At 39.9% G+C, this 25818-nt stretch overlaps 1 protein-coding gene across 3 annotated transcripts in view; it reads left to right on the top strand.

Moving 5' to 3' along the window:
- LOC130916123 (receptor-type tyrosine-protein phosphatase zeta-like) overlaps window positions 1–25818 on the top strand; it is a 129785-nt gene that overhangs the window by 42771 nt on the left and 61196 nt on the right. For all 3 annotated transcript variants that reach the window (XM_057836580.1, XM_057836578.1, XM_057836581.1), the window contains exons 3-5: window positions 4183–4362; window positions 14896–15047; window positions 15130–15225. In XM_057836580.1, the coding sequence (XP_057692563.1) occupies window positions 4183–4362; window positions 14896–15047; window positions 15130–15225 (428 nt within the window). The remainder of the gene's footprint in view (window positions 1–4182; window positions 4363–14895; window positions 15048–15129; window positions 15226–25818) is intronic.

Raw genomic sequence — 25818 nt, 5'->3', positions numbered from 1 at the left:
TTACTCAGAACAGTTTTTGGGTTTTATTTGTTTTATTCTCCCGTCTGCTGCTTTATTTGTCCTGACAAGCTTGGAAACTATTCTTTTCCTTGAAACTTAAAAGATAAAGGTCTACAACAAAAACATGTCAAGGGTATTGGCCTGCAGTAAAGGTGCTGTCGATGTTCAGTCACTTGGTGTGGAGTACACATTCTGTAATGAACTCTAGCCTCTCTGTCGAAGACTGTATGCACCCAACCGTGATGGTTCGGGACTTATAAATATACAGGTTGTCCTCGGGTTACAAAAGAGTTCCATTCCTACGCTGGCGACGAAGCCCGAATTTCCGCGTAAATCGGAATTAACCCCTTAAGTACCCCTAAATCTCAAAATAACTATCCAAAAGCATGTATTACACGTCATAATAATAAAATAAAGTCAATAATTACAGCTAGATAGATAGATAGATAGATAGATAGATAGATAGATAGATAGATAGATAGATAGATAGATAGATAGATAGATAGATAGAAAATACAATCATGACAGAGCATACAATAAAGCAATAAAGTAAACCAAGAGAGACATATTTGCTGACAAACACATAATTCAACGGCAGAGGAATCAAATGGCGCCCAGCAAGTTATTATCTCGGCACCCTTCTCTTGGACCGCCTGGGCTTAAATAGTCTTGATGAGCTTGAATTAGCAGCAGTTATGACGTCGGGAACGCTCCCACAAAAAAAAAAACACGATTTGACATTTGACAACATTGTGACCTCCGATGCCGACCAAAAATGACATAATGTCGGGGTTATAAAATCGCGCCAGCAGCCCTCCCTGCACAGAGAGCGGTAGTGGGCATCATGGGACAAGTTTGTGAAAGTGTCCAACCCGTGTCATTCCTGGGATATCGCTCCATGCGTGAAAGCAATGAGGCGAGTAAATCCCGCGTCACTTTACACGAGAATTTACCGGGATATGTGTGAGAAAATGGCTGTATACCATGAATTACCAGATATGCATAGCAATTAGAGATTTAGACAACCATTTAGATGAATTAGACCTAATAAATAACTACATTAAATGACAAATAATGTACTCTACTCACCATCAATTCTAAGAGGTGGCGGACGAGACACTGTAACGTGACTAAAGAAAAAAATAAAAGGCTGCATCGTAAAGTCGAAATCACGTAAGTCGGTTATGTCGTAACCTGGGGGCACTTTTAACACTCTGTATATATACATATAAACATACTGTAAACCTATCACATCGATTCCAAGACAGTGAGTCGTCTCAGAGTTGCTCTGTCAATGTACTTCCTGTAATACCAAACATTTCGTCGTTTATTAAGAAAAGCAGTGTAATGCTAAATGCAGCCTCACTCCTGCATGCATGATGCTAATTTGCTCAAACTGAATCTGGTGGAAGTCACTAATGAGTGGGTTTACTCCATTGACCTGCTAAACAACATCCATCCTGACCCAAAAAGCCACACTGACCTGGTTGAGTTGATTGTGCTCGTGAGAATGGGTGTCTCAACCAATTCAAATTAGTACTCGGGTTCATGGGTACACAGGGCAATGCACCTGCTAATGAAAATAATTAGTGCCACAGCTGCTAAAATCTGCACTAACAGTCCGTTGTCAGGAACATCTGGCAAATTTGCCGCTTTAATGACTTTAAGAGCTGGGAAACACTTGGAATGTGCGCATGCTGAGGCTCAACTGCTGTATATACATATATATATATATATATAGGGCTGTCAAAATTAACGCGTTAACGCGCGGTAATTAATTTTTTAAATTAATCACGTTAAAATATTTGACGCAATTAACGCACATGTCCCGCTCAGACAGTATTCTGCCTTTTGGTAAGTTTTACAGCAAGGCTTTTTGTGCTAACAGCGAACTCTTGTGGTCGCTTTGCGACATGGTTTATTGGTTTTCTCGTCTCGTTCAATATGGCTGCAAGATGTCTCTGTTGTGCTTATATGATCCTTGGACAAGATTTGTCCGTAAGTATGGTTGTTTTACAGAATGTACATATTATGTTAATAAGCAAAATGTTATATTTTTTGTATGAGACGCTTTTTGTTTATGTTTAGTTAACCTGTATAGCGTGCTAAGCTAACGTTGTTGCTAATGCAATGCTTGTGTACTTTTTTTTTGTACTTTTAAAGGGGACAATGGTTTGAGACCAATTTATTAATAAATCAGATGAAAAAGGAAGAACTGATTATTAAGGCGTCGTTCACTAGCTGTCTAGCGTTGGAAAAAGTAGACGCTTCGGAGTGAGGACAGCATAGACAGATTTGAATGACAGTAGATTGAAATGCCCACTACAGTCCTTATGTACCGTATGTTGAATGTATATATATATCCATCTTGTGTCTTATCTTTCCATTCCAACAATTTATTTTACAGAATATATATATAATTCACAGAAAAATATGGCATATTTTATAGATGGTTTGAATTGCGATTAATTGCGATTAATTACGATTAATTAATTTTTTAGCTGTAATTAACTCGATTAAAATTTTTAATCGTTTGACAGCCCTAATATATATATATATATATATATATATATATATATATATATATATATATATATATATATATATATATATATATTATATATTTATATATATTTATATGTAAAGATGGATCAGTGTGCCTTCAATTTTGAATAGATCCCCAACAGTGTGACCTGCAAAACTATGGAGGACCATGAGTGCAACGATTAAATAAATAAATACACAACTAAATAAATGATTAAATGTGTCATTAATTATTAATTATTTCAATATTTTAATTTATTTTTCAATTTTTATTTATATATATATATATATATATATATATATATATATATATATATATCACTTTTTATTTCCATTTATATTCATTTATTTCACTATTTCAACGTTTATTTCCATTTTTATTTATTCCAATATATTTATTTCAACATTTATTTATTTCACTTTTTATTTATTTAATTCTTGCACTCTTGTTCCCCTTGTACCGCATGAAATAATTTTATCTGTCATTGCTCATTGGCTCATCAAACTCGGTGGGGTGGCGTGAATTAGGCAGCGTTTAGGTTGAGCGAGTCAAGCTACATGGCACTGGAGTCAAGCTATTGCTCCTTCCCAACATGGCAGCATTAAAGCGATTGCTGAGGTTCTTCATGAGCTTTCTCGGGATGTAATAACTGACACATTGGACCTAGCAGAACACGTTGACGCAGGAAATTCAGGCCCTCAGCACATGGCTTACAAAACAAAGCAGTTTATCGCGAGAGAGAGCTCATGCAATTTATTAAATTGTAATTTTTGCACAACTCGTCCTCCATACAAAACACCCCCATATCAGTACGCCTCCTCCCCTGTGCTTCGCAGTTGGAATCAGACGTGGAATTCTTCCATTCACCTTTTCTGACCATACCTGGCTGCTGTTTGATGCATGTAAAACAAATACTCATCCTTTTTTCAAAACGTAAACAAATTATTAGTCGATCATGTTGCACAAAAACAACAAATCCATGATTGACTTATCTAATATTTAAATATAGTAGATAAAGTTGGAAACATTTTGAAAACTCACTGATTCATTTGACCTGGCATAACCAAACATATCCTGACTGTCGACATTTGGTAAAGCTCTTTTCATTAGAACTTTTCAGGGGTTCACATTTTTGACCTTGTGGAGCTCACAAGAAAAAAACGGACGTCTGTGGTACCACGACTATAGTTTATTAGCTCGTCAAAAAGCACACCTGCTTCGTGATCGCCCTCCAATTGCTTCTTGAGAATGTCGCCTCTTCTTTTGCCTCAGTAAGGTGAAAGGTGACATTTTATTTATGTATTTATTTTTATTACAAAAGAGCTGAAACAGTTACAACAATTAAAAAATATATTTTCGAAGTAACAACAGGACATATTTAATTTTTTAAAATATGAGATGTGAACAGGTGTCAAACAATTTGACACAATTGCTTTGTGATCTATAATTTGAAAAAATGTCATAAGTTCCAAGTGAAAGGTTTTTAGGTTGTATTTTGTGTCAAATTTTGATGTTTTCCCATCACTTTGTTAGTGTGTCTGTTAGAAAATCTCAACTAATTTTTCTTCCATGTTTTGGCTTATACCTTATTGATGTCAATGATTAATTGTTGACTGCCTCTGTGGTGTGCCTTCCAGGAACATTAAACCAAAACAACTGGGCCAAGAAGTTTCCATCGTGTAGCAATGCTAAGCAATCACCCATTAACGTGGAAGAGAGCCTGGCCCAGGTCAAGCTACAGTACCAGCAGCTGCGCTTGGATGGCTGGGAAAACTTCACAGGCCAGCGCACCACCATTAAGAATGATGGCAAAACTGGTAACAACTTCTTTTATGGATGCTAATTTGGCAACTGTGTTAATGACTGATTTCATTGATATGAGTGACATATACAGTATATAGAGGGTGATTAAAAATGAATGTGCCAAAATCATCACGCATTTATTCATTTTAAAATCATTGAATCATTAATTAAAATTAATTAATTAATTCATTCATTAATAATTTAATAAGAATGAAAAGTTTTTTAGCATGTAAGTAATTTCAACAAATTTCCTAAATTCCTATCGGCTTGATGTTGTCTGTGCCGCTGGTGGTGGTAACATTTAGCCCTTGTAAAGCATGAAATACAGACTTGAAGTTATATACAAAACTTGTATTCAGCCAGTTATTAAATGTTTTTTGTATTTTTTTGAAAAATATACAGCAAATAATTTTGGCACATTATTTTGGAATCACCCTGTGTATTGGGATGTTCCAGAGCTGTACTTCCAATTTTTTTTCAGATTTTCTTAAGTTTCACCAACTAGTGCGGGATGTGAACCACATCAGTATGAAGCAAATACCAGAACATTTGAAATTTCTGGTCATTTTTACTCATTTGGTTGGTTACGTACAAAACGGTTGCAATGAAAAATAACAACATGGACATGTTCCACTTAGGTTAATTTCATGACAATGACTAGTTTACATAATCAGACTTGTTAGCAGTTGGAAAACCTTTCCTGTGTGCATCTGCTATAAGAATTGTAGCTGTTCCAGGTGACAATTGAAGTCTTGAATCAGAGCAACTCCACACTCGGCATGATCACTGATAACTGCAAGCACCTTCACAACTTTAACAGTTGCTGTACATACAGTGCCTTGCAAAAGTATTCGGCCCCCTTGAATCTTGCAACCTTTCGCCACATTTCAGGCTTCAAACATAAAGATATGAAATTAAAATTTTTTGTCAAGAATCAACAACAAGTGGGACACAATCGAGAAGTGGAACAACATTTATTGGTTAATTTAAACTTTTTTAACAAATAAAAAACTGAAAAGTGGGGTGTGCAATATTATTCGGCCCCTTTACTTTCAGTGCAGCAAACTCACTCCAGAAGTTCAGTGAGGATCTCTGAATGATCCAATGTTGTCCTAAATGACCGATGATGATAAATAGAATCCACCTGTGTGTAATCAAGTCTCCGTATAAATGCACCTGCTCTGTGATAGTCTCAGGGTTCTGTTTAAAGTGCAGAGAGCATTATGAAAACCAAGGAACACACCAGGCAGGTCCGAGATACTGTTGTGGAGAAGTTTAAAGCCGGATTTGGATACAAAAAGATTTCCCAAGCTTTAAACATCTCAAGGAGCACTGTGCAAGCCATCATATTGAAATGGAAGGAGCATCAGACCACTGCAAATCTACCAAGACCCGGCCGTCCTTCCAAACTTTCTTCTCAAACAAGGAGAAAACTGATCAGAGATGCAGCCAAGAGGCCCATGATCACTCTGGATGAACTGCAGAGATCTACAGCTGAGGTGGGAGAGTCTGTCCATAGGACAACAATCAGTCGTACACTGCACAAATCTGGCCTTTATGGAAGAGTGGCAAGACGAAAGCCATTTCTCAAAGATATCCATAAAAAGTCTCGTTTAAAGTTTGCCACAAGCCATCTGGGAGACACACCAAACATGTGGAAGAAGGTGCTCTGGTCAGATGAAACCAAAATTGAACTTTTTGGCCACAATGCAAAACGATATGTTTGGCGTAAAAGCAACACAGCTCATCACCCTGAACACACCATCCCCACTGTCAAACATGGTGGTGGCAGCATCATGGTTTGGGCCTGCTTTTCTTCAGCAGGGACAGGGAAGATGGTTAAAATTGACGGGAAGATGGATGCAGCCAAATACAGGAACATTCTGGAAGAAAACCTGTTGGTATCTGCACAAGACCTGAGAATATGACGGAGATTTATCTTCCAACAGGACAATGATCCAAAACATAAAGCCAAATCTACAATGGAATGGTTCAAAAATAAACGTATCCAGGTGTTAGAATTGCCAAGTCAAAGTCCAGACCTGAATCCAATCGAGAATCTGTGGAAAGAGCTGAAGAGTGCTGTTCACAAACACTCTCCATCCAACCTCACTGAGCTCGAGCTGTTTTGCAAGGAAGAATGGGCAAGAATGTCAGTCTCTCGATGTGCAAAACTGATAGAAACATACCCCAAGCGACTTGTAGCTGTAATTGGAGCAAAAGGTGGCGCTACAAAGTATTAACGCAAGGGGGCCGAATAATATTGCACGCCCCACTTTTCAGTTTTTTATTTGTTAAAAAAGTTTAAATTATCCAATAAATTTTCTTCCACTTCACGATTGTGTCCCACTTGTTGTTGATTCTTGACAAAAAAATTAAAATTTTATATCTTTATGTTTGAAGCCTGAAATGTGGCGAAAGGTTGCAAGGTTCAAGGGGGCCGAATACTTTTGCAAGGCACTGTATATGATGACCCGATGATATGATGATAAACCCTAACCCTTTGATTCATCCACTCATTCAGGAAAGCCCAGTCCAAGATTTTCAAACAACTTTTTGCCAGGTCCAACAAATTCAGGCAGTTTGATTTTCTCAACTTGTGTAAAGAGTGACAGCAGCTGTTGATATATTTCCATTTATTAACACAAATATCTATCTGTTCATCTCACATGGTTTTACATGATCGTCTCATAGCTCTGTGTTATCTACAGTAAAAAAAAAAGCTTTCACTTCCATTGTTTTGTCTCGCTATGGGTGGCACTAGACAGCAAATATAGACAGTTGGCGCTCCGAGATCCGGGGCACTTCTACTGGGATTACCTCATGGTGTTTTGGGAGATGTGTCCTGATCGATTAGCTTTAAATGACTTTTTCTATTTTTTTTTCTTTTTTATTTTTGGTGATAAACCTGTCTTGTTCAGCTGTTTGACACGGAGAATGGAAGTCTAAGTTTCTGGTTGGTCTGAATAGTTTTAATGTTTCACATTGAGAGTATGACACACTCCCATTGTGATCATTCAACATACCTTGTTTATTATGATAAAGCAGCAAACAGGAAGGGGTTATGGGGGATCAGAAGAAAAGAAACACAAGAAAAGAAAGAAAATAAACACAAACAACAACAAAAAATTCATTTAACGCCCTCACTAACTAATATGTTGGTGTTATAGTCAGCTAGCTTTCTGGTTGACACCATGTGGGAGGCCTGTTGACCAGGGAAAGAAGGGGAGGGGGGAGGGGAAGTCTATAAGCTAAGTGATTGGGAGGGGTAGAGTGTACACAAATCAGCTCTGTGATCTAAAACCCAGTAATCGTGTGAATCCCTTGTAAGGGATTCACTCCCAGAGGGGAGACCACGCCCCGGGGGTCACGCCATAGAGTTAAATTGTGGGACCCACCTACCACCCTATTACTGTGGCTGCCAGGTTCCCGGCTGGCAGCCATTACCCAGCACCAGTGCAATTTATGCATTAAAATAGGAGCGCTTGGCTTGGGGCAGTGGGACCGCTGCATGGAATTTCTACCTATCCGCCCGTCCTGCCGCCCTTTCCCGTGGAGTATGATGTGTGTGGTGCATTAAAAAAGGCGCAGGAATGGCGGGGCCTGCCGTGAGGAGGTAACCTTGAGCACCCCCCCAACAGGTCACATCCATCCCACAACCTTGGTGTTTGATGCATTAAAATCAGGGGGGAGCCGGGCCGGGACTTTATGGCCCCGTCCTAACTCTCCCCGGAGGAATGAATGAGTATGTAAGTGCCAGGGTGAAAGATATTTACAGTACAGAGTGAGGAGTGCGTGAATTTGGAGGCAGGCTCCCGCAGGCCTGGCCCCGTCCACCAGAACCACCGGCCGCAGGGCGGCAGAAACGCCAGATCCACAATCAACCCTTGCCCCAGACCACTCCCGGCGCATCCGCAACCGCCCACCCTTCCCCCCGCCGACCGAGAACCTGCCCCACACCACAAACAGGCGCTACGCCAAGCGCCGGAGACCAGGGGATGTCCACCCCACCGGCAAGGGACAGCAAACCCCATCCAAGGCCCCACTGACGACCCAGCCGGCAGGAGGGCAGCGGCAGCCCCCGCGGTCCGGAGAGCCAGACAGGGACCAAGGGTACGGAGGCGCACCCCCCCCAACCCACCCCCGGGCCAGGAGGGGTGCGCGGTATGACACCAGGGAGCACCTCCCTGGTACCCTGGAGAAGGACACGCGGCCGACCCAGGAGGCTACTGCGGCTGCCGCGTACACCCCCCACCCCACCCTGGCCAGTCAGGAAAGGGCCGCGGCCCTTGGTGGGCGCCCGTGCGGCACCCCCACCCATCCCCGAGACCACTGCGCACCTGACGGGACCCACACACAACCAGACAAGCTCAAGCTGAAAAACCCCAGGACCAGGACCAGCGACAGGACAGACAGCACAGGGCAGGACGCCAACAAACTCCCCCTGTGAAGCTGACAGAGGAAGAGGTTTATCAAACACCCTTAGATGTATGCCAAGGACCAGTGAAGTGTATTATTTAAACATAGTTCTTTAATTGTTCTGAATCTGGTAATTTATATATTGTATAGGGTGTCCCAGAAAAAAATGCATACATTCCCCAGCAGCTGGCAACCAAATTGTCTATGGGTTTCTTTGTAGATTAAACCCATTGACTGACTAAACTTTGAAGGAAGAAAATTATTTATCAAATGCTACTGAGAGTGTGAAAATGCAGTTCAGGTGTAAACATGTCCAGTTATCAGCTGTAAAAGGATACATGCAACTTCCCGGGACACCCCACATATATCAATTTATGCATACATTTTTATTATTGTTGTGGCATTCCTTCGCAGGCGAGAGAGAATCCTTATTCTATGTTCATCATTCTAGCAACTGTTTCCCACTGTTGTTCGTATTTGTCTATCTGACAGTTTGGCAATGACTTTTTCCTTGATAAATGTATACAGTTGTATGAAAAAGTATCTGAACTTTTTGGAATTTCTCACATTTCTGCATAAAATCACCATCAAATGTGATGTGAACTTTGTCATAATCACACAGATGTAAAAACTGTCTGCTTTAACTAAAACCACCCAAACATTTATAGGTTTTTATATTTTAATGAGGATAGCATGCAAACAAGGACAGAAGGGGCAAAAAAATAAGTGAACCATCTGCCTAAGGAGACTTAAAAAGCAATTCAAACCAATTTTTACCAAACAATATACCTTATTTTTCGGACTACAAGTCGCACCTAAGTATAAGTCGCACCAGCCATAAAATGCCCAACGAAGAGAAAAAAAACATATATAAGTCGCACCGGAGAATAAGTCGCATTTTGGGGGACATTTATGTGATAAAATCCAACACATAGAACAGATCTGTCATCTTGAAAGGCAATTTAATATAAAAATACAATAGAGAAACACATGCTGAATAAATGTACAGTGCATGAACAACGAACTACGAATATACTGTCCTCACCAGGACGCTACGGCTCGGTCCTGGCTATACAGTGAACTAAACTCCCAAATGACGATGATTGACGTCCGTATAATTTGCGGAATCAATTTTGTCCTCAATACCAAACAGGTTCGCATCAACGTAAATAAATGATAATTAGGTGCTGTTACAGCAATGACAAAACGGTTAGCATGTGTTTGCTAGCATTAGCACATCGTTCGAATAACCACACAACTGGCTTTAAGTGTCCGATCGCAGGTGGAAAACACACAACAACAACAGAAAAGATGATACATACAGGCGTTGCCTCTGTAGAGATATTTCACAAGCATAAACAATGAACGTAGGGTCGCAGCCGTGTTCTTCTGGCGGGTGAGCGGTCTTCGTCACGTAAACAAGTGCGAGTGCACCCTCACGTGGGCGTGAAAGCGCCACAAACTAAAAGCATGCATTTCAATATAAAAAAAAGTCAATAATACAATGGAACACACATTGGCAAAGGCAGAACGCGAACGTGGCCATAGCTATTACCGGTAAGTTATTTAGATAACTATAGCATAAAGAACATGCTAACAAGTTGAACAAACCATCAGTGTCACTCCAAAACAGCAAAATAACATGTGAAATGATATCATAATGTGTTAATAATTTCACACATAAATCGCTCCTGAGTATAAGTCGCACTCCCAGCTAAACTATGAAAAAAAAACTGCGACTTATAGTCCGAAAAATACAGTAAATCAGGTGTGTGCCCAATCCCTGATGAGTGGTTTAAAGCTGCCCTGCCTACTATAAAACACACACGTGGTAAGAATTTTCTTGATGAGAAGCATTGTCTGATGTGCATCATGGCTCGATCAAAAGAGCTGTCTGAAGACCTGCGATCAAGGATTGATAATTTGTATAAAGCTTGGAAAGGATACAAAACCATATCTAAAAGTCTGGATGTTCATCATTCGACAGTCAGAGAAGTTGTGTACAAATGGACAGATTTTGGCACTCTGGCTTGTCTCCCAAGGAGTGGCTACCCACCAAAGATGACACCAAGAATTCAGTGCAGAATACTCAGGGAGGTAAAAACCCTGTCTGCTAAAGACTTACAGAAATCACTGGCACAGTCCATAATCTATGTGCACCTATCAACTATATGTAAAACTATGGCTAAGAATGGTGTTCATGGGAGGACTCCACGGAGGAAGTCACTGCTGTCTAAAAAATACCCATTGTTGCACGTTTAATGTTTGCAAAAAGGCACTTGGACACAGGTTTTGGCAAAATATTTTGTGGACTGATGAAACCAAAGTTGAATTGTTTGGGAGTAACACACAACGTCATGTGTGGAGGAAAAATGGAACAGCTCACCAATATCAACACCTCATCCCCACCGTGAAGCATGGTGGAGGCAGCATCATGATTTAGGGCTGTTTTGCTGCCTCCGGGCCTGGACAACTTGCAATTATTAATGGAAGAATGAATTCAGAAGTTTACCAGGATGTTTTGCAGGAAAACCTAAGGCCGTTCGTCAGACAGTTGAAGCTAAAAAGAGGATGGATGCTGCAATAAGACAATTGTCCAAAACACAGAAGTAAATCAACTTCAGAAGAAAAAAATACATGTTCTGGAGTGGCCAAGTCAAAGTCCAGACTTAAACACCATTGAGATGCAGTGGCCTAAAGACAGCGATTCATGCCAGCATCCCAGGAATCCGACTGAACTAGAGCAGTTTTGTAGAGCAGAATGGGCCAAGATTAGTCCTAATAGATGTGCAGCTGCAGGATGCATCGGGTTGATGTTATTGCGTCCAAAGGGGGGGGCAAAAAATCAAATGTGATGGTTCACTCACTTATTTTTACCCCTTCTGTCATTGTTTGCATACTATCCTCATTAAAATATGAAAACCTATAAATGCTTGGGTGGTTTTATTTAAAGGTTCAGATACTTATTCATACCACTGTATATATTAGGTGATTAATGCTTTCTTTTTGTTTCTGAATTGTGTGTCGTCATCTCCTGCTCGTTAAGACAATTAAAGAATATGTAAAAAGGGAAAAAATGACTTTCTTTGACGAGAAAGTTGCATCATAGCGGTAACAATCGCTTCCTTCTCTTGAATGCACACACCATCAGCAAACTCTTAGATAGGTACCAAAGATGCTGCTGAAATTTTGGAGTTGTAGCCTTGGACATACTGGACTGTCTCAGAAAATTAGAATACACAATATTCCTGACTGTCTCAGGAAATTAGAATATTGTGTATTCTAATTTCCTGAGACAGTCCTGTATATATACACAGGACTGTCTCAAAAAATTAGAATATTGTGTATTCTAATTTTCTGAGACAGTCCAGTAGTGTTGCTATAGGTTGCAAAAGACAGCAACCGCTTGAGAAAGTGTAGATCAGCATTGGGAACAACAACGCCAAAACTTGCTTTCATCCACGCAGGGATATAGATTTTGACACCAAAGACACACACGAGACGGAGACCCTGTTTTTCTTTCTTGATCAGGCAAAACTGGTCCCAAAACATCCAGAAGTCAAAAACAATTTTAGGTGACTTTCTCTTGAAGCTCATCAAGAGAATGGCAAGACTGTGCAAAAAGTAATCAGAGCAAGAGGTGACTACTTTGAAGGTACTAGAATATTATACATATTTGTAGTTATTTTGCCGTTTTTTGCTAATTTACAATTTACAACATAATTTACAACATAAATAGTCATGAAAATAAAGAAAACGCATGGATGAGAATGTGTGTCCAAACTTTTGGCCTGTACTGTGTACATACAGTATACAGCATATAAGCACGGGTACAGTACATCAAACAATCCTGGGAAATGCTTGATTTTTTTTTCATATATGTGATTTGTCAAGGGAACAGTATTTTTAAGAGAAATCCTGATCTCCATTCACTGTCAAGTACAAGAACGGAGCTAAAGGGATACAAGTGAGATGTGGTTTCAGCTAAGGTTAGCATTAATTTTCCTCCTTACCCATATACAGTGTGTTTCTCAGTCCACACCATCTTCAAAAATCATTATTGTTTTTATTCGACATTTAAAAAAAAAAAATCTGGCAAGAGCTGTCTAATGCAGTAATTTGACGTCGGTGTGTAAAAATCCGTATTACAGACATGTTCTTTCTTTCTTTCTTTTTTTTGTCTCACATTTCTCTTGAACAGTTCGTCTTTTGTCATCTTTTGTTGAGGATCCAGTTCCATGTCTGTTGACTGACTGACTTTTGTGCCTCGTTTCTCTTTAAGTGGTGTGAAACACGATAATGATGATTGTTCAGCAAGAGTCTACTGCAGATGCCACCTGCCCTATCTCGTCTTTAGTGATGATCATGTGATCATGATGATAATTATGGTGGACAGTGTTTTTTTGCGGCACTGTTTGGTCTTTCACACAAGTCCCAATGCATCATTTCAAAAGAGAAAGAAGTCGATGTTTGTCTCTTTTGATAGCGGACTAACAAGGTTGTCAACATGACTCAATTGGTTTAAGGTTGAGTCAATATTTGCTTTTAACACAATAACTAAGAAAGAACTCAGTGGTTTCTGTTCTATTTTTATTTATTTATTTTTATTCTATTTGTGATTAAATGCGATCTTTTGTCTTGGTTTTTACGTTGTATTGATTTAAATGTGATTTTTGTGATCTTCATGTAATGTAAAGCACTTTGAATTGCCTTGTGTTGAATTGTGCTATATAAATAAATTTGCCTTGCCTTGCCTTGCCTTGCCTTGCCTTGCCTTGAACTACAAGTTAAATGGCTCCTAACACGGACCATTTAAAATGATCACTGTGGAGACTTTAGCCTCACCTAGGGCTGGGAAATATGCTCGCTAATATTACATCCACTCATTGCAGCGACGTTATACTTTAAAAGAGGACTACAACCATTCAACAAACTCCATACGTATCAAACTTAAAAGAGATCAAAGACTCATTTTGACATTTGTTATGAATGAAGCTGTGGAAAATATAGCATTTTTAATAAAGGGGACCTTGAGGTGTTTAGACTGTAGTTCACAATGCAGAATTACCGTAGTTGGATTTACAACTGAAAGTTAATAAGGCCATACTTGTAATTGGCAATTTTTTTTTAAGAATTACAAAGGGCACAAGTAGCTAGTGAAGGGAGACCAAAAAGTAGTTATGTTAAGAGGGGAGCAGAAGCAATTTGAACTAACTTGAGAAGTTAGAGGTCGGACATGCTGATCCAAAGTTATGGCTGTTGAATGATCAGTTTTCTGTCAGAAATTTCTTTCTGAAATTCTGATTTTACAACCAAGTACCGTATTGGCCCGAATATAAGTCGGCCCTGATTATAAGACGACCCCCTCTTTTTCAAGACTCAATTATTGAAAAAAGACTTTTTGGACACCAAATTAATTTTTATACAGAAAATAATTACAGTAAATCTGAAACAAATGATTATAGCAATATATTTGAGAGAAAAGGCATGTTATTTTGCCTCATTCAAATCTTAATATCTGAACATTTAAATATGTAAACTAAAGTGCAATCACATTCGTAAATGAATGGCTTCTGGTTTTTGAAATGTAAAAAAACCAATCTATTGTGATAAAACAACAAAATTGCAATAACTGCATCAACCATCAAAGTGAAGTCTAACTGTAACTGTAGTCTTGAAACAAATCTGAATAAGGAAAAACATTGCAATAAAATAATGCAAACTGGCTAAACTATAGAGTACCTGAGATCTGTCATGACAGAACATCGCTTCAATGATATCTGGCGCCATCTAGCGTCGTGAATGGGGAGAGTAGCTGAGATCTGTCATAACAGAACATCGATTCAATGATATATGGTGTCATCTAGCGTTGCGAATGGGTATAATGTCTAGACCGCGAATATAAAACGACCCCCTCTCTTTCAACCTTATTTCAATGCAAAAAACACCGTCTTAAATTCGGGCCAATACAGTATAATTCAACTTGTTGTCTATTTGTAATAATTTGAGGTGATCATACATTTGTTAAATGGGTTTACAGACATGATATCCCACACGAGGGAAACTCTAATGGGGGACATGTGTTTTACACCTCTATGTACTGTAAATATAGAATATGTTATGTACAGTGGCATTGGATGTGGACGGTGACTTCTACGTCAGTGGCGGCGGAATAAGTTCAAAGTTCAAGGTGGGGCGCATCACCTTCCACTGGGGGCGCTGCAACGCCTCTTCTGAGGGCTCCGAGCACAGCCTGGACGATGTCAAATATCCCCTGGAGGTGAGATGAGGGAACTGGGAGGACTTCTGAGCTATTGGCCCAGGACACTGATGATTTGCTTTTGTTTTGTCTTACCTCTCAGATGCAGATTTACTGCTATGAGCCACATCGCTTCAACTCTTTCCACCAAACTGTCAAAGCTGGAGGACGAATCACAGCCCTGGCAGTGCTTTTTGAGGTGTGTCTGTTAGTGTGTGTAATGTTTGAGGTTTTATACACGTGTGAGTGTATGCGTGTGAGATCACTTTTCTAGCCTAGTGTGTTCAACACAATGGCACACATTGACATGCAAATGAGCATCTGCGCGCGCTCACCCAAAGAATGAGTTCACAGGAGAAGTCGCTTGTGTGAAAACGTGTAAACTTTGAGCTCAGAGCATCGTCAGGTTACTTGCTGGACTTTACACAACAGCAGTGAAACAAGACGCCAAAAGGCTCTGTCCATTGTCATCACAAAGAGAGCTAACGAGCTCCATTTGCACTAAGTAGTAACAAAGCCGTAACATGTTATCGTGACGGATTGACCCTGGCGGTTATGCGAACTTTCCGGGCACTTTGGTACCACCAGTGGACCAAAAATGGTACTACAACAACCGTTTGAAGACAGAAAATAATCTATAGACAAGTTTCCTGAGCTAAATATAGACCCTACCCACCGACGTCACAAAACCACGTGCTCGCTGTATGGTTCCGCCCACTTGTCCGTCATTTTGTCTTTGTATTAGCATTGGTTTCAATTGATCGAGGAATTTAAAACGCATTTCATGGAAGACCCGGTGCTTTTTGATGCCGTAAACTCACTGGATGTGTTGCATAAAAGGCGTTATGTGGAAAAGCTTCGTTCTATACAGTCGCCAGATCCATATTTGATGCCCAAATCGATGTTTTTCGACCCACTGTCTTCGCCCTGTCTGCCTGACATCTGCTACGCTGATATTTACAATTATCTTGTCCACACAAAATCAGCCTATTCTCACAAAAATTTGAAAAACTTCAAGAGCTTGGAAGCTTATAAATACTTCGTTGCTGGTTGGGTGAAACAGGTCCTCGTCCACGAAAATTCGGCAGGAATCTATCTTGTGCTTGGAAAGGTGAGATACGAAATTTTCAATTCAAAATCTTTTGTTATTGCTAACATCCACTGTCAAGTCTAATGTATTTCATGTCGTTTGTCAATGGAGTTAAGGCTTTTAATGTTTATATGGTTTAGCGATAGCACTCTCACTACGTACATACGTGTATGTTGTCGGCGATTAGCCTAGCAATGATCTTAATTGTGGTTATTTGTCAGCCCAAAACCCTCTAAGTATATCTTAAATGCATCTTACCGGATATAAAATGACGACTACATAGTCTTTGGTGATTTTTTGGTGCCCAGTTTTCACGTCGAATTGCAGCCGTCCATTTCGCTCTCCTCTTTGGATCCCTCGGAATACGGTAAAACTTCAAGTCTCTCCTTCCATCTTCTCTGTTAGTGCAACCAACAGCCACACACGCCTTCACCATTTTGATTACTAATGTTAAGGAGCAGAAAAACACGCCGTAAATAGGAGGAATGTACGTAGCCGTAACAGGTTAACACTATGTTTTGACGGACAATTGGGCGGTACCATTCAGGAGAGCGGAGTTGTGACGTCACGTGGGTAGGGTCTATAGGCAGCGCCATCTTGGACAATGTCTGCCTCGAACTTCCGGTTCAGAAAAAACAACATGAACTAGGCCTGCAAGCAGGACTGAACGGGCCCTCGCGATCTAGCGCAACTCGGACGTCACGCAACTCGGACTGTGTGCAGGTCAGGGCGGTGGCAGATCCTCCTCTCTAATCATCTCATTAGAACCTAACATGCTCGAAAGTCGCCTATTTACATTCCCACACCCAAGAGATAAAAACCCCTATTGGAGAGAGTACTACAAAAAAGGAGCCACTACTGAGCTGTGCAGCCAAGCCCTTATTCAAAACTAAAATTAATCTTCTAACTGGGCCAATTCGACCAAGTGTGCCAACTATTGTGGCTCTATAAGCTGCCTGAGTCTCTGAAAAAAAATATTTCCTTTAAATGGCGAACAAAGGGTCGTCACGGCAACAGACAGAGACACGTGGACATGGGCCGTAAATAAGTATTTTAATAGGTCTTGAAACTACAATGACCAACCTGAAAAGAACTGGACATGTATTGGAAAAACGAGTGACTTTCTATTGCCACTAGTTGGCGCTGTAGGGTTGATGCAAATGACCCCTACAAGGCCCTTCAGGGTATGACTCTCAACAAGCACGGGAAGTTTGGCGCAGATATGTTGTATATCTGCCGAGTTATGACTGTTCAAAGTTTTTGGAGAGAAAAATTGTTGACAGTCATTTTCACTTTCCTGTTTGGACCCCTCCGCTTCAACGAAACTTCAATATTTTTCATCAGGCACCTGAACACAGGTCTTAAGGCTTCCCTTTTGCAGGTTTGAGGTAGATTGATTTTTTCCCTTTAGAGGAGGAGTGTGTCCCGTAAAAAAGGGCATTTCCTGTTCCCACTAGGAGGCGCCAGGCACAAATGGTAAATTTTCAATCCAGTCCTGCTCAGGCTAGTATACCTCACACACATGCCAGATTTAAAATAGATTGAACGTTGTATGAGGGAGTTATCAGTCATTTTCCGAATTCGGTGTTTTGGCGAAAAAATGGCCGACTTTGGCACCCCGCCCAGGTCAGGCCCGTGAATGAAAACACACCATTTTTATAACTTAAGATTTCATATGCCTCATGAACAGGCTCGCCAATTTTGAGAATGATCAAACTAATTCCCTAGGTGCCAAGGTGTAAAATGTGCACACTGTAAATCGATAAAAATTTCACATTCAATCCAAAATACCCGATTTCCTGTAGGATTTGGAATGTGTGTGCAAGAGACTTTTTGGAGCAGTTTTGCACAAAGTTTTGACTCTCCAAATTTCATCACTCTATGTTAGAAAAACCTAAATGGAGAGGCCTTTTTGAAAATTTCAAGGGGGCGCCACTGAGCCATTTTGTTAAATTTTTTCGTAACGTTGCAAGATTATCGAACGTTATCCAAAGCCGCATGTATGTGCAAATTTTGGTGAGTTTTTATGCATATTCAAGCCTCCAAATGTAAACTCTTACTGTGAACCCATGAAAATTTCACATTCGATCCAAAATACCCAATTTCCTGTTGGATTTGGAATATGGGTGCAAGAGACTTTTTGGAGCAGTTTTGCATAAGGTATCTACTCCCCAAATTTCCTTGCTCTATGTTGAAAAAACCCAATAGGAAAGGCCTTTTTTAAAACTTCTTTCTTTCGCCACTAGTTGGCACTGTAGAGTTGATGCAAATGACCCCTACAAGAACCTTCAGGGTATGACTCTCAACAAACACGGAAAGTTTGGCGCAGATATGTTGCATATCTGCCGAGTTATGACTGTTCAAAATTTTTGGCGAGACAAATTGTTGACGGTCATTTTCACTTCCAGTTTGGACCTCTCCGCTTCAACGAAACCTCAATATTTTTCATCAGGGACCTGAACACATGTCTTGAGGCTCCCCTGAAACAGGTTTGAGGTCAATAGTTTTTTTTCCCTTGGAGGAGGAGCCTGTCTCGTAAAGAAGGCCATTTCCTGTTCCCACTAGGGGGCGCCAGGCCTAATGGGTAATATTTCAATGCAGTCGTGTTCAGGCTGGGATATCTCATATACATGCTAGAAATGAAAAAGATTGAACGTTGTATCACGGAGTTTTTAATCATTTTCTGAATTTGGTATTTTGCCCAAAAATGGCCGACTTTGGGACCACGCCCAGGCCCGACCCTTGAGTGAAAACACACCATTTTGAAAACTTAAGATCTCATATGTCTCCTGAATACTCTGACCAATTTTGAAGACGATCCAACTATTTTCTTCAGCGACAAGGTCTCAAATGTAAATCGATAAAATTTCACATTTGATCCAAAATTTCCGACTTCCTGTTGGATTTGGAATATGGGTGCAAGAGACTTTTTGGAGCAGTTTTGCACAATGTATCGACTCGCCAAATTTCATCGTTCTACGTTGAAAAAACCTAATAGGAAAGGCCTTTTTGAAAATTTCAAGGGGGCGCCACTGAGCGATTTTGTTAAATTTTTTTGTAGATTATCAAAATTTACGCAAAGTTGCATGTATGTGCAAATTTTGGTGAGTTTTCGTGCATGTTCAGGCCTCCAAATGTAAACCCCAACTGTGAACCGATAAAAATTTCACATTTGATCCAAAATATCCGATTTCCTGTTGGATTTGGAATATGGGTGCAAGAGGCTTTTTTGAACAGTTAGGCATAAGGTATCTACTCCCCAAATTTCATTGCTCTACGTTGAAAACCTGAGAGGAGAGGCCTTTTTGAAAATTTTAAGGGTAAAGGGGGCGCCACTGAGCCATTTTTTGACATTTTTTCAAAACGACACAAGATTATCGAAATTTACGCGAAGCGGCACGTATGTGCAAATTTTGGTGACTTTTCGTGCATGTTCAGGCCTCCAAATTGGCCATTTTCATTTGCCCTGAAAAAAGAAGAATAATAATAATAATAATAATAATAATAATAATAATAATAATAATCCTTTGCAAAACAATAGGGCCTTCGCACGTCTAGTGCTCGGGCCCTAATTACGGTTGAAGTAAGCAGTGTTTGACAGTTAAAACTGCAAAATTAAAGCAGAGGAATTAAAGCACCGAATCTCCATAAATGGATTCAGTACGACGTAGATGAGATTGTATGATTGTTCTTATCACTTCGTTGATCATTCGTGGACAAAATTAGAACAACCTGTCAGCCTGTGTTGACTTGAGGTATAGATTGATACACCGGCCGCTGGAGTGACCAGAATGAGATGAAATTACACATTATATTACATTTGCCGAATGGAGAAGGGCTGACACGGATTTTGTTGTTACAAGGAAATAATACTATAAGGTATCTACATATAAACAAAAATAGTATGTCATTCTGTTTTATTGCAGATAATGATCGCAATTAAAAACATTTCACACTTCATTACGAGACCCTCTGCGGCATTCAGACGGGCTTTCTCCCACTGTCCTCGGTAATTCCAGCTCCAATAAAGTGCATGTGACACGAAAAAGCATGTTTATTTCATAATACGCGCGGTATTTTATGCTCCTGAATGATATGGACCGCTTGGATGTGTGTGAAAGCGATCGCTATATTTATTAAGTTTTTTTAATCCCGCGCCATGAAAATGAGTGACTTCCGGCTTCGGTCTGGCATTGAGGAGGAGGGCGCTGTAACGTGTACGGTAGAAGACGTCCTCTTCACTATACAGCGTACTGTTGTGTATGAGGACGAAGGATTCAGCTGATTTTGCGGATTAATACGTTTATTTTTCACATCACGCCAGCCAAACGGCTGCAGAAAAATCATTCTGTATGAGGGAGAGGCGTATGCGCCTTTTTGGAGTTTCAAAAGGTTCCCATTCACCGTGGATATTTTCTGTGGGACCATTGGATTTACGAGGAAGTGAGTAAACATCTTGTTTTGTATTATGTCAAATACGAATACAGCGATTACAAAGTAAACACTACAAACTTTCTTTAAATAAAGGACTACTTACGTTTGATCATTGATCATTGTCGGCTAGCTGTCACGCCTTTTGGTTTGTTTACATTCTCCGAAGCCTGGGAAGGGAAATGACATATGTCCGATTTAGGTGTCATAAAATATCGTTCGGGAGGTGCGACAGTAAAGGTGAAGTCGACAGTTTTGACCATTATGGAATATGGAGTAATTTTGTCATGTCGTCCTCAATAAACGCATTTTTATTATTTCATATTCCATTTAGCACAAGACTGTTATTTGTCTCAACCATGCCATTTATTTAGCAATTGGGGAATATACTTGGATAAAAAGAATATCCTGTAAAAATATTGACGTAAAGAGACAGAAACAATGACATTTTGCAGCTCTCTTCGTCGCGTTTTCCTCGTTGTGAATAGTTCCCCCTCGACGGGCTGACTGGTCCTTCTCAAGCCATTTATATAGCTGTTGGGGAAAAATACTTGGATAAAAAGAATATCCTGTAAAAATATTGGAGTACAGAGACTGAAACAATGACATTTTGCGGCTCTCTTCGTCGCGTTTTCCTCGTTCTGAATAATTCCCCCTCAATGGGCTGAATAGTAAAACCGATGAGCCCAGTCTACCGCTGACATCATCTACCTGTTGGGGACGCTAAAGCCCTATAATGGTAGGCGTGGCTAACCGGCAGATTAAAAGACTAATTTCTCGTCATCTGCGCTTTGCTAAATTGCTGTCTATAGTCGAATCGTCTCAAAATATGATTCTAATTCACATAATAATGCCATTTAAGACTTTTTTTTTCTCTTGTCGTATGCTCTTTAAAGTTGCTGCAGTTAAAAAGTTCGTAGTTGGATCTCTGGATCAAGCTGACGGTCCGCCGCGAGGTGAACCACTGTCTGTCCCAGCCCCTGCCTCTCGGCGGTCCCCGGGAGTCGAACCATCCATCATCAAAGTAGAACGCACTTAGTCTCGATGTATGTCCATCAACGTACAAGTCAAGCTCTCTTCCCTTGCCTGACAGTGTTTTCCAGCTGTTAACAAATGAACAAAAACTTGTAACACTTGGATTTAGGCGGTGCCATCCAACATGTACTGATTAGCAACAGGCTAGCAGCAGCAGCAGCAGTAGTTGTAGTAAGAAGTATTAAACTTTTAAACATAATTAAATATAATTACAATCATCCTTGTAATATCAATAACAAAGGCAACAAGTCGTTTCAGGTGCCAGATTTTAAGTTTCATATTTTTGGAGCACATACCTTCCAGAACTCACGGCAGCATGACTACACGAACACCTGGGTCCCGCGATACATGTACAGCCTGCAGTCTCCATCTCTGTCCGGTGTTACCAGCACCCATGTTTTGTGGTACGAAGCATTGAGGGACTGGCTTGGTTCTTCATCCGCCTTCATGAAGATAAAATTCCCGTGTTCGTGTATGAGGTCACATCCAACTTTGTGGCTGTGCAGGTACTGGAATACCTCGGAGTTTCCTGATGGCGTTTCCATCAACTGCCATAGAGTCAATAAAATACGATAATATTTTACTTGGTCGCCCTCCACTTCTTTATGTCTTCCATGTCGAGATGGCAGAAGGATGCAGTATTTCCAAATCGTGGTTTTTCAGGGTTTTTAGTGAGTGATGCCACTCAAGCACCATTGAAGTCAATGGTAAAAAATATTGAAAACGGAAGTTGTAGGCAGAAATAATGAAGTAAAGCAAAAGTACTTCAGAAACTTGTCTATACGATGAGATTAAAGTTGTACCCTTACAAGTCGTATTTTATAAGAAAAAAATGAGAACTCAAAATGAGGTTTCAAATTATTTATATTGAATTTATGAAGGATTTCCAAAATTCTACATTTGCCACCTAATAACGCAAACTAATTACCCCATTATTTTCTTCTTGGGGAAAAAAAAAACATCGTTAGTTACAATAAATGCAGACAGTATTTGGGTTATGGTTAATATTCTGTTTAAGAAAATAAGACATTCGTAATTATCTGTTCACATGTGCCTGCCAATGGGGTTTGTATATCTATTAGCATTGTCCTTTCGCACTGCAATGTCATTATGCATAGAAAATGTGATGATGCAAATCGTGCATTTTACACATTCCGCCAATGTGTAAATTAACTTCCACAATCCTAGTACTTTTTACTGCCGTATTATTTCCTACTCTTATTTCACAACAATTTTCTACGATATACTCGAGAGATTCATCATGCTCTGTCAATGTGTAGCTATGAATTGCTCACATGAAGGATTGAGACTTTATCAATGGCCCCCCCAAAAAATCTTTAGCAAGGATTTGGACATCTTTCGTGAGAGTCAAGCGGAAGAACTTCACACCGGCACACACCGGGGAACAGCAACACAACATTGCATTCCCCAAGTGCAAGAAGAGTGGATATTCTGTGTTGGTAAAAACTGTTCACCGTAATTAAACATTACATGTTTGCTTTATTAGATCAATTCTTTGAAATTATTTTTTTTTTCCTACTTTATGTCCAGGTTTGCATAAGTATTTCAAAACATATAAATAACTCTTTTTCCACTCTAAATTGCTTGTCACACAGTCTTTCACCTTTATTTGATCACTATTATATCACTGTATTGCTTTAATCAGTTGCTCTATTGAATTTTTGTTGCTCATTGCTCACATGTTGTAGGCCCACAACTTTCTTTCGCGATGTATCGAGCCGCCAATTGGCGTCATCACTACAGTCTACAGTGCTGAGTAAATCATCTTCATTTGACGCCTCAGGTTGATACATGTACATATTAATTGTTATTATCCTTCCCTGGGAGCTCTCGCTATCATTTTGTCACTAAATAGCGATCCTGAACGGCTACCCTAGCTGGAAATATCGCTGCTTCTGCTGCTGCTATGCTCGCTGTGTAAACAGTCCATCATTCTTCCGTAATTACGTCACACTTGCGGGATTGGAAAGAAACTGGCTCAAAGCAAATTCTACATGAAGTTGCACATTAGAAATGTTATACCGTAATGTTCGCACTATAAGCCGCCACCCACCAAATTTGGCACGAAAACGGCATTTGTTCATACACAAGCCGCACTGGACTATAAATCGCAGCTGTCCTCACTGTATTATGGGATATTTACAGCAAAACATATTAACCGTTAACACTTTGACAGCGGCATCGACTGTCATAAAACCAAATGAACCACCATAACGCTTTGAACAAATTGGCTGCAAAGCGTCATTGCTTCAAGAAGCTTCATTTGGCCATCACTGCTCCCTTTGGGGAGACAGTCAACCTCTGCTGCCACCTGATGTCAAAAATAAAATCGTGCCAGCAGCCCTCCCCGCACAGAGAGTACCAGTGGACAACATGGGACAAGTCTGTGAAAGTGTCCAACCCGTGTCATTCTCGCGACATCTCTACATGCGTGAAAGTAATACAAGAGTAAATCCCACATCACCTTATGCGGGAATTTCCCTGGATATGTGTGTGAAAAGGGCTTTTAATGACATCTGCCATAAGCACTCAGTGATGCCTATGTCATTTTTAGGAACTTGTCCAAAGTTTAAAATCGTAAAATTACGCCAAAATCCGAAAATCCCTTCATTAGCCTTTTAAGACCAAGATTCCCTGTGATGAAGAATGACCAGAAGCTTTTTTCAAAGGAGCTTTCACGATAACTGTTGAAAAGGGCCAGATATTTGGTTTCAGAAATGGGTTAACTGAAGGGAAGTAATTATTTTTTTTAGGGTTTTTTTTTTTGTTTTGTTTTTTTATAACGAAATATGGCCATATTCAGGTTGATTTTTTATTTTTTTTATATGGCATTGCATATACCCAGTTACTGCCATGAACTCAATTTTGAAAATGTTATTGGATGCATGTAAAAATAACCAGTAGTGTAATTTATTTATTCTAATGAATATGATTTTCAAATTGTATTTGGATTAATTCCTTTCCTAAAGTCCTAAACAATATTCGTCGGAATACCAATGCAGGCAAATCATCTGTTCTGTTACTATTGGATCTCAGTGCCACATTCGACACAGTTGATCACAACATACTACTCAGCAGATTGGAACAGTGGATAGGGCTTACTGACACTATTCTTCAGTGGTTCACATCCTATTTACGTGATAGGGATTTCTTTGTGTCAATCGGAAACTATCAGTCAGAACGAACCAAATTCACGTGTGGAGTCCCTCAAGGGTCAATTCTTGGACCACTCTTATTTAACATATATATGCTTCCGATAGCTCAGATAATGGAACAGTATGACGACATCTATCACGCCTATGCAGATAACACACAACTGTACATTTCTGTGTCCCCGCATGATTATAGTCCCTTAGTCTCCCTGAGTAAATGCACTCATCAAATCAATGAATGGATGTGCCAGAATTTTCTCCAGTTAAATGTGGAGAAGACAGAGGTGATCATTTTTGGGCCAAAAAAGGAAAGGTCAAAGATAAGCAGGCAACTTAGCACAATGTCACTTACAGCTACAAATCAAGTCAGAAACCTTGGCGTAATTATTGATTCAGACCTAAAATTTGATAGCCATCTAAAGTCATTCACTAAATCCGCTTATTACCACCTAAAAAATATAACCAGAATTAAGGGGCTTCTGACTCAACTCATTTTCAGCAGATTGGACTATTTCATAGGTATATGTACAGGTCTTGATAAAAAATCAGTCAGGAGGCTGCAGCTAGTACAGAATGCTGCAGCCAGAGTCCTCACAAATACAAGGAAGCTGGACCACATCACACCGGTTTTGAAATCGCTACACTGGCTTCCAGTGAGTCAAAGGATAGACTATAAAATACTAATGCTCGTCTACAAAACACTTAATGGCCTTGGACCAAAATACATGCTTGACTTGTTAGATTCCTATGAGACATCTAGACCCCTAAGGTCGTCTGGAACCGGTCTTCTGCATGTTCCAAGAACAAGAACAAAGCAGGGTGAGGCAGCATTTAGTTATTATGCTCCTCACCTCTGGAACAAGTTACCTGAACGTCTGAAGTATGCTCAAACTGTTAGCTCTTTTAAATCAGGGCTAAAAACGCTTTTGTTTAGCACTGCGTATCCATAACTGGCTATATATTTCAATCTACCTGCTTTCTATTCCTCTTGTGCTTATCTCCATTGCTGATTTCAATTATTATTAGTAGTAGTAGTTTTTGTTTTATTTTTATTTCAGTTTTA

This window comes from Corythoichthys intestinalis, chromosome 5, assembly GCF_030265065.1.
Source record: "Corythoichthys intestinalis isolate RoL2023-P3 chromosome 5, ASM3026506v1, whole genome shotgun sequence".
Lineage (NCBI taxonomy): Eukaryota > Metazoa > Chordata > Actinopteri > Syngnathiformes > Syngnathidae > Corythoichthys > Corythoichthys intestinalis.
This window is presented reverse-complemented; position numbering and strand designations above follow the sequence as displayed.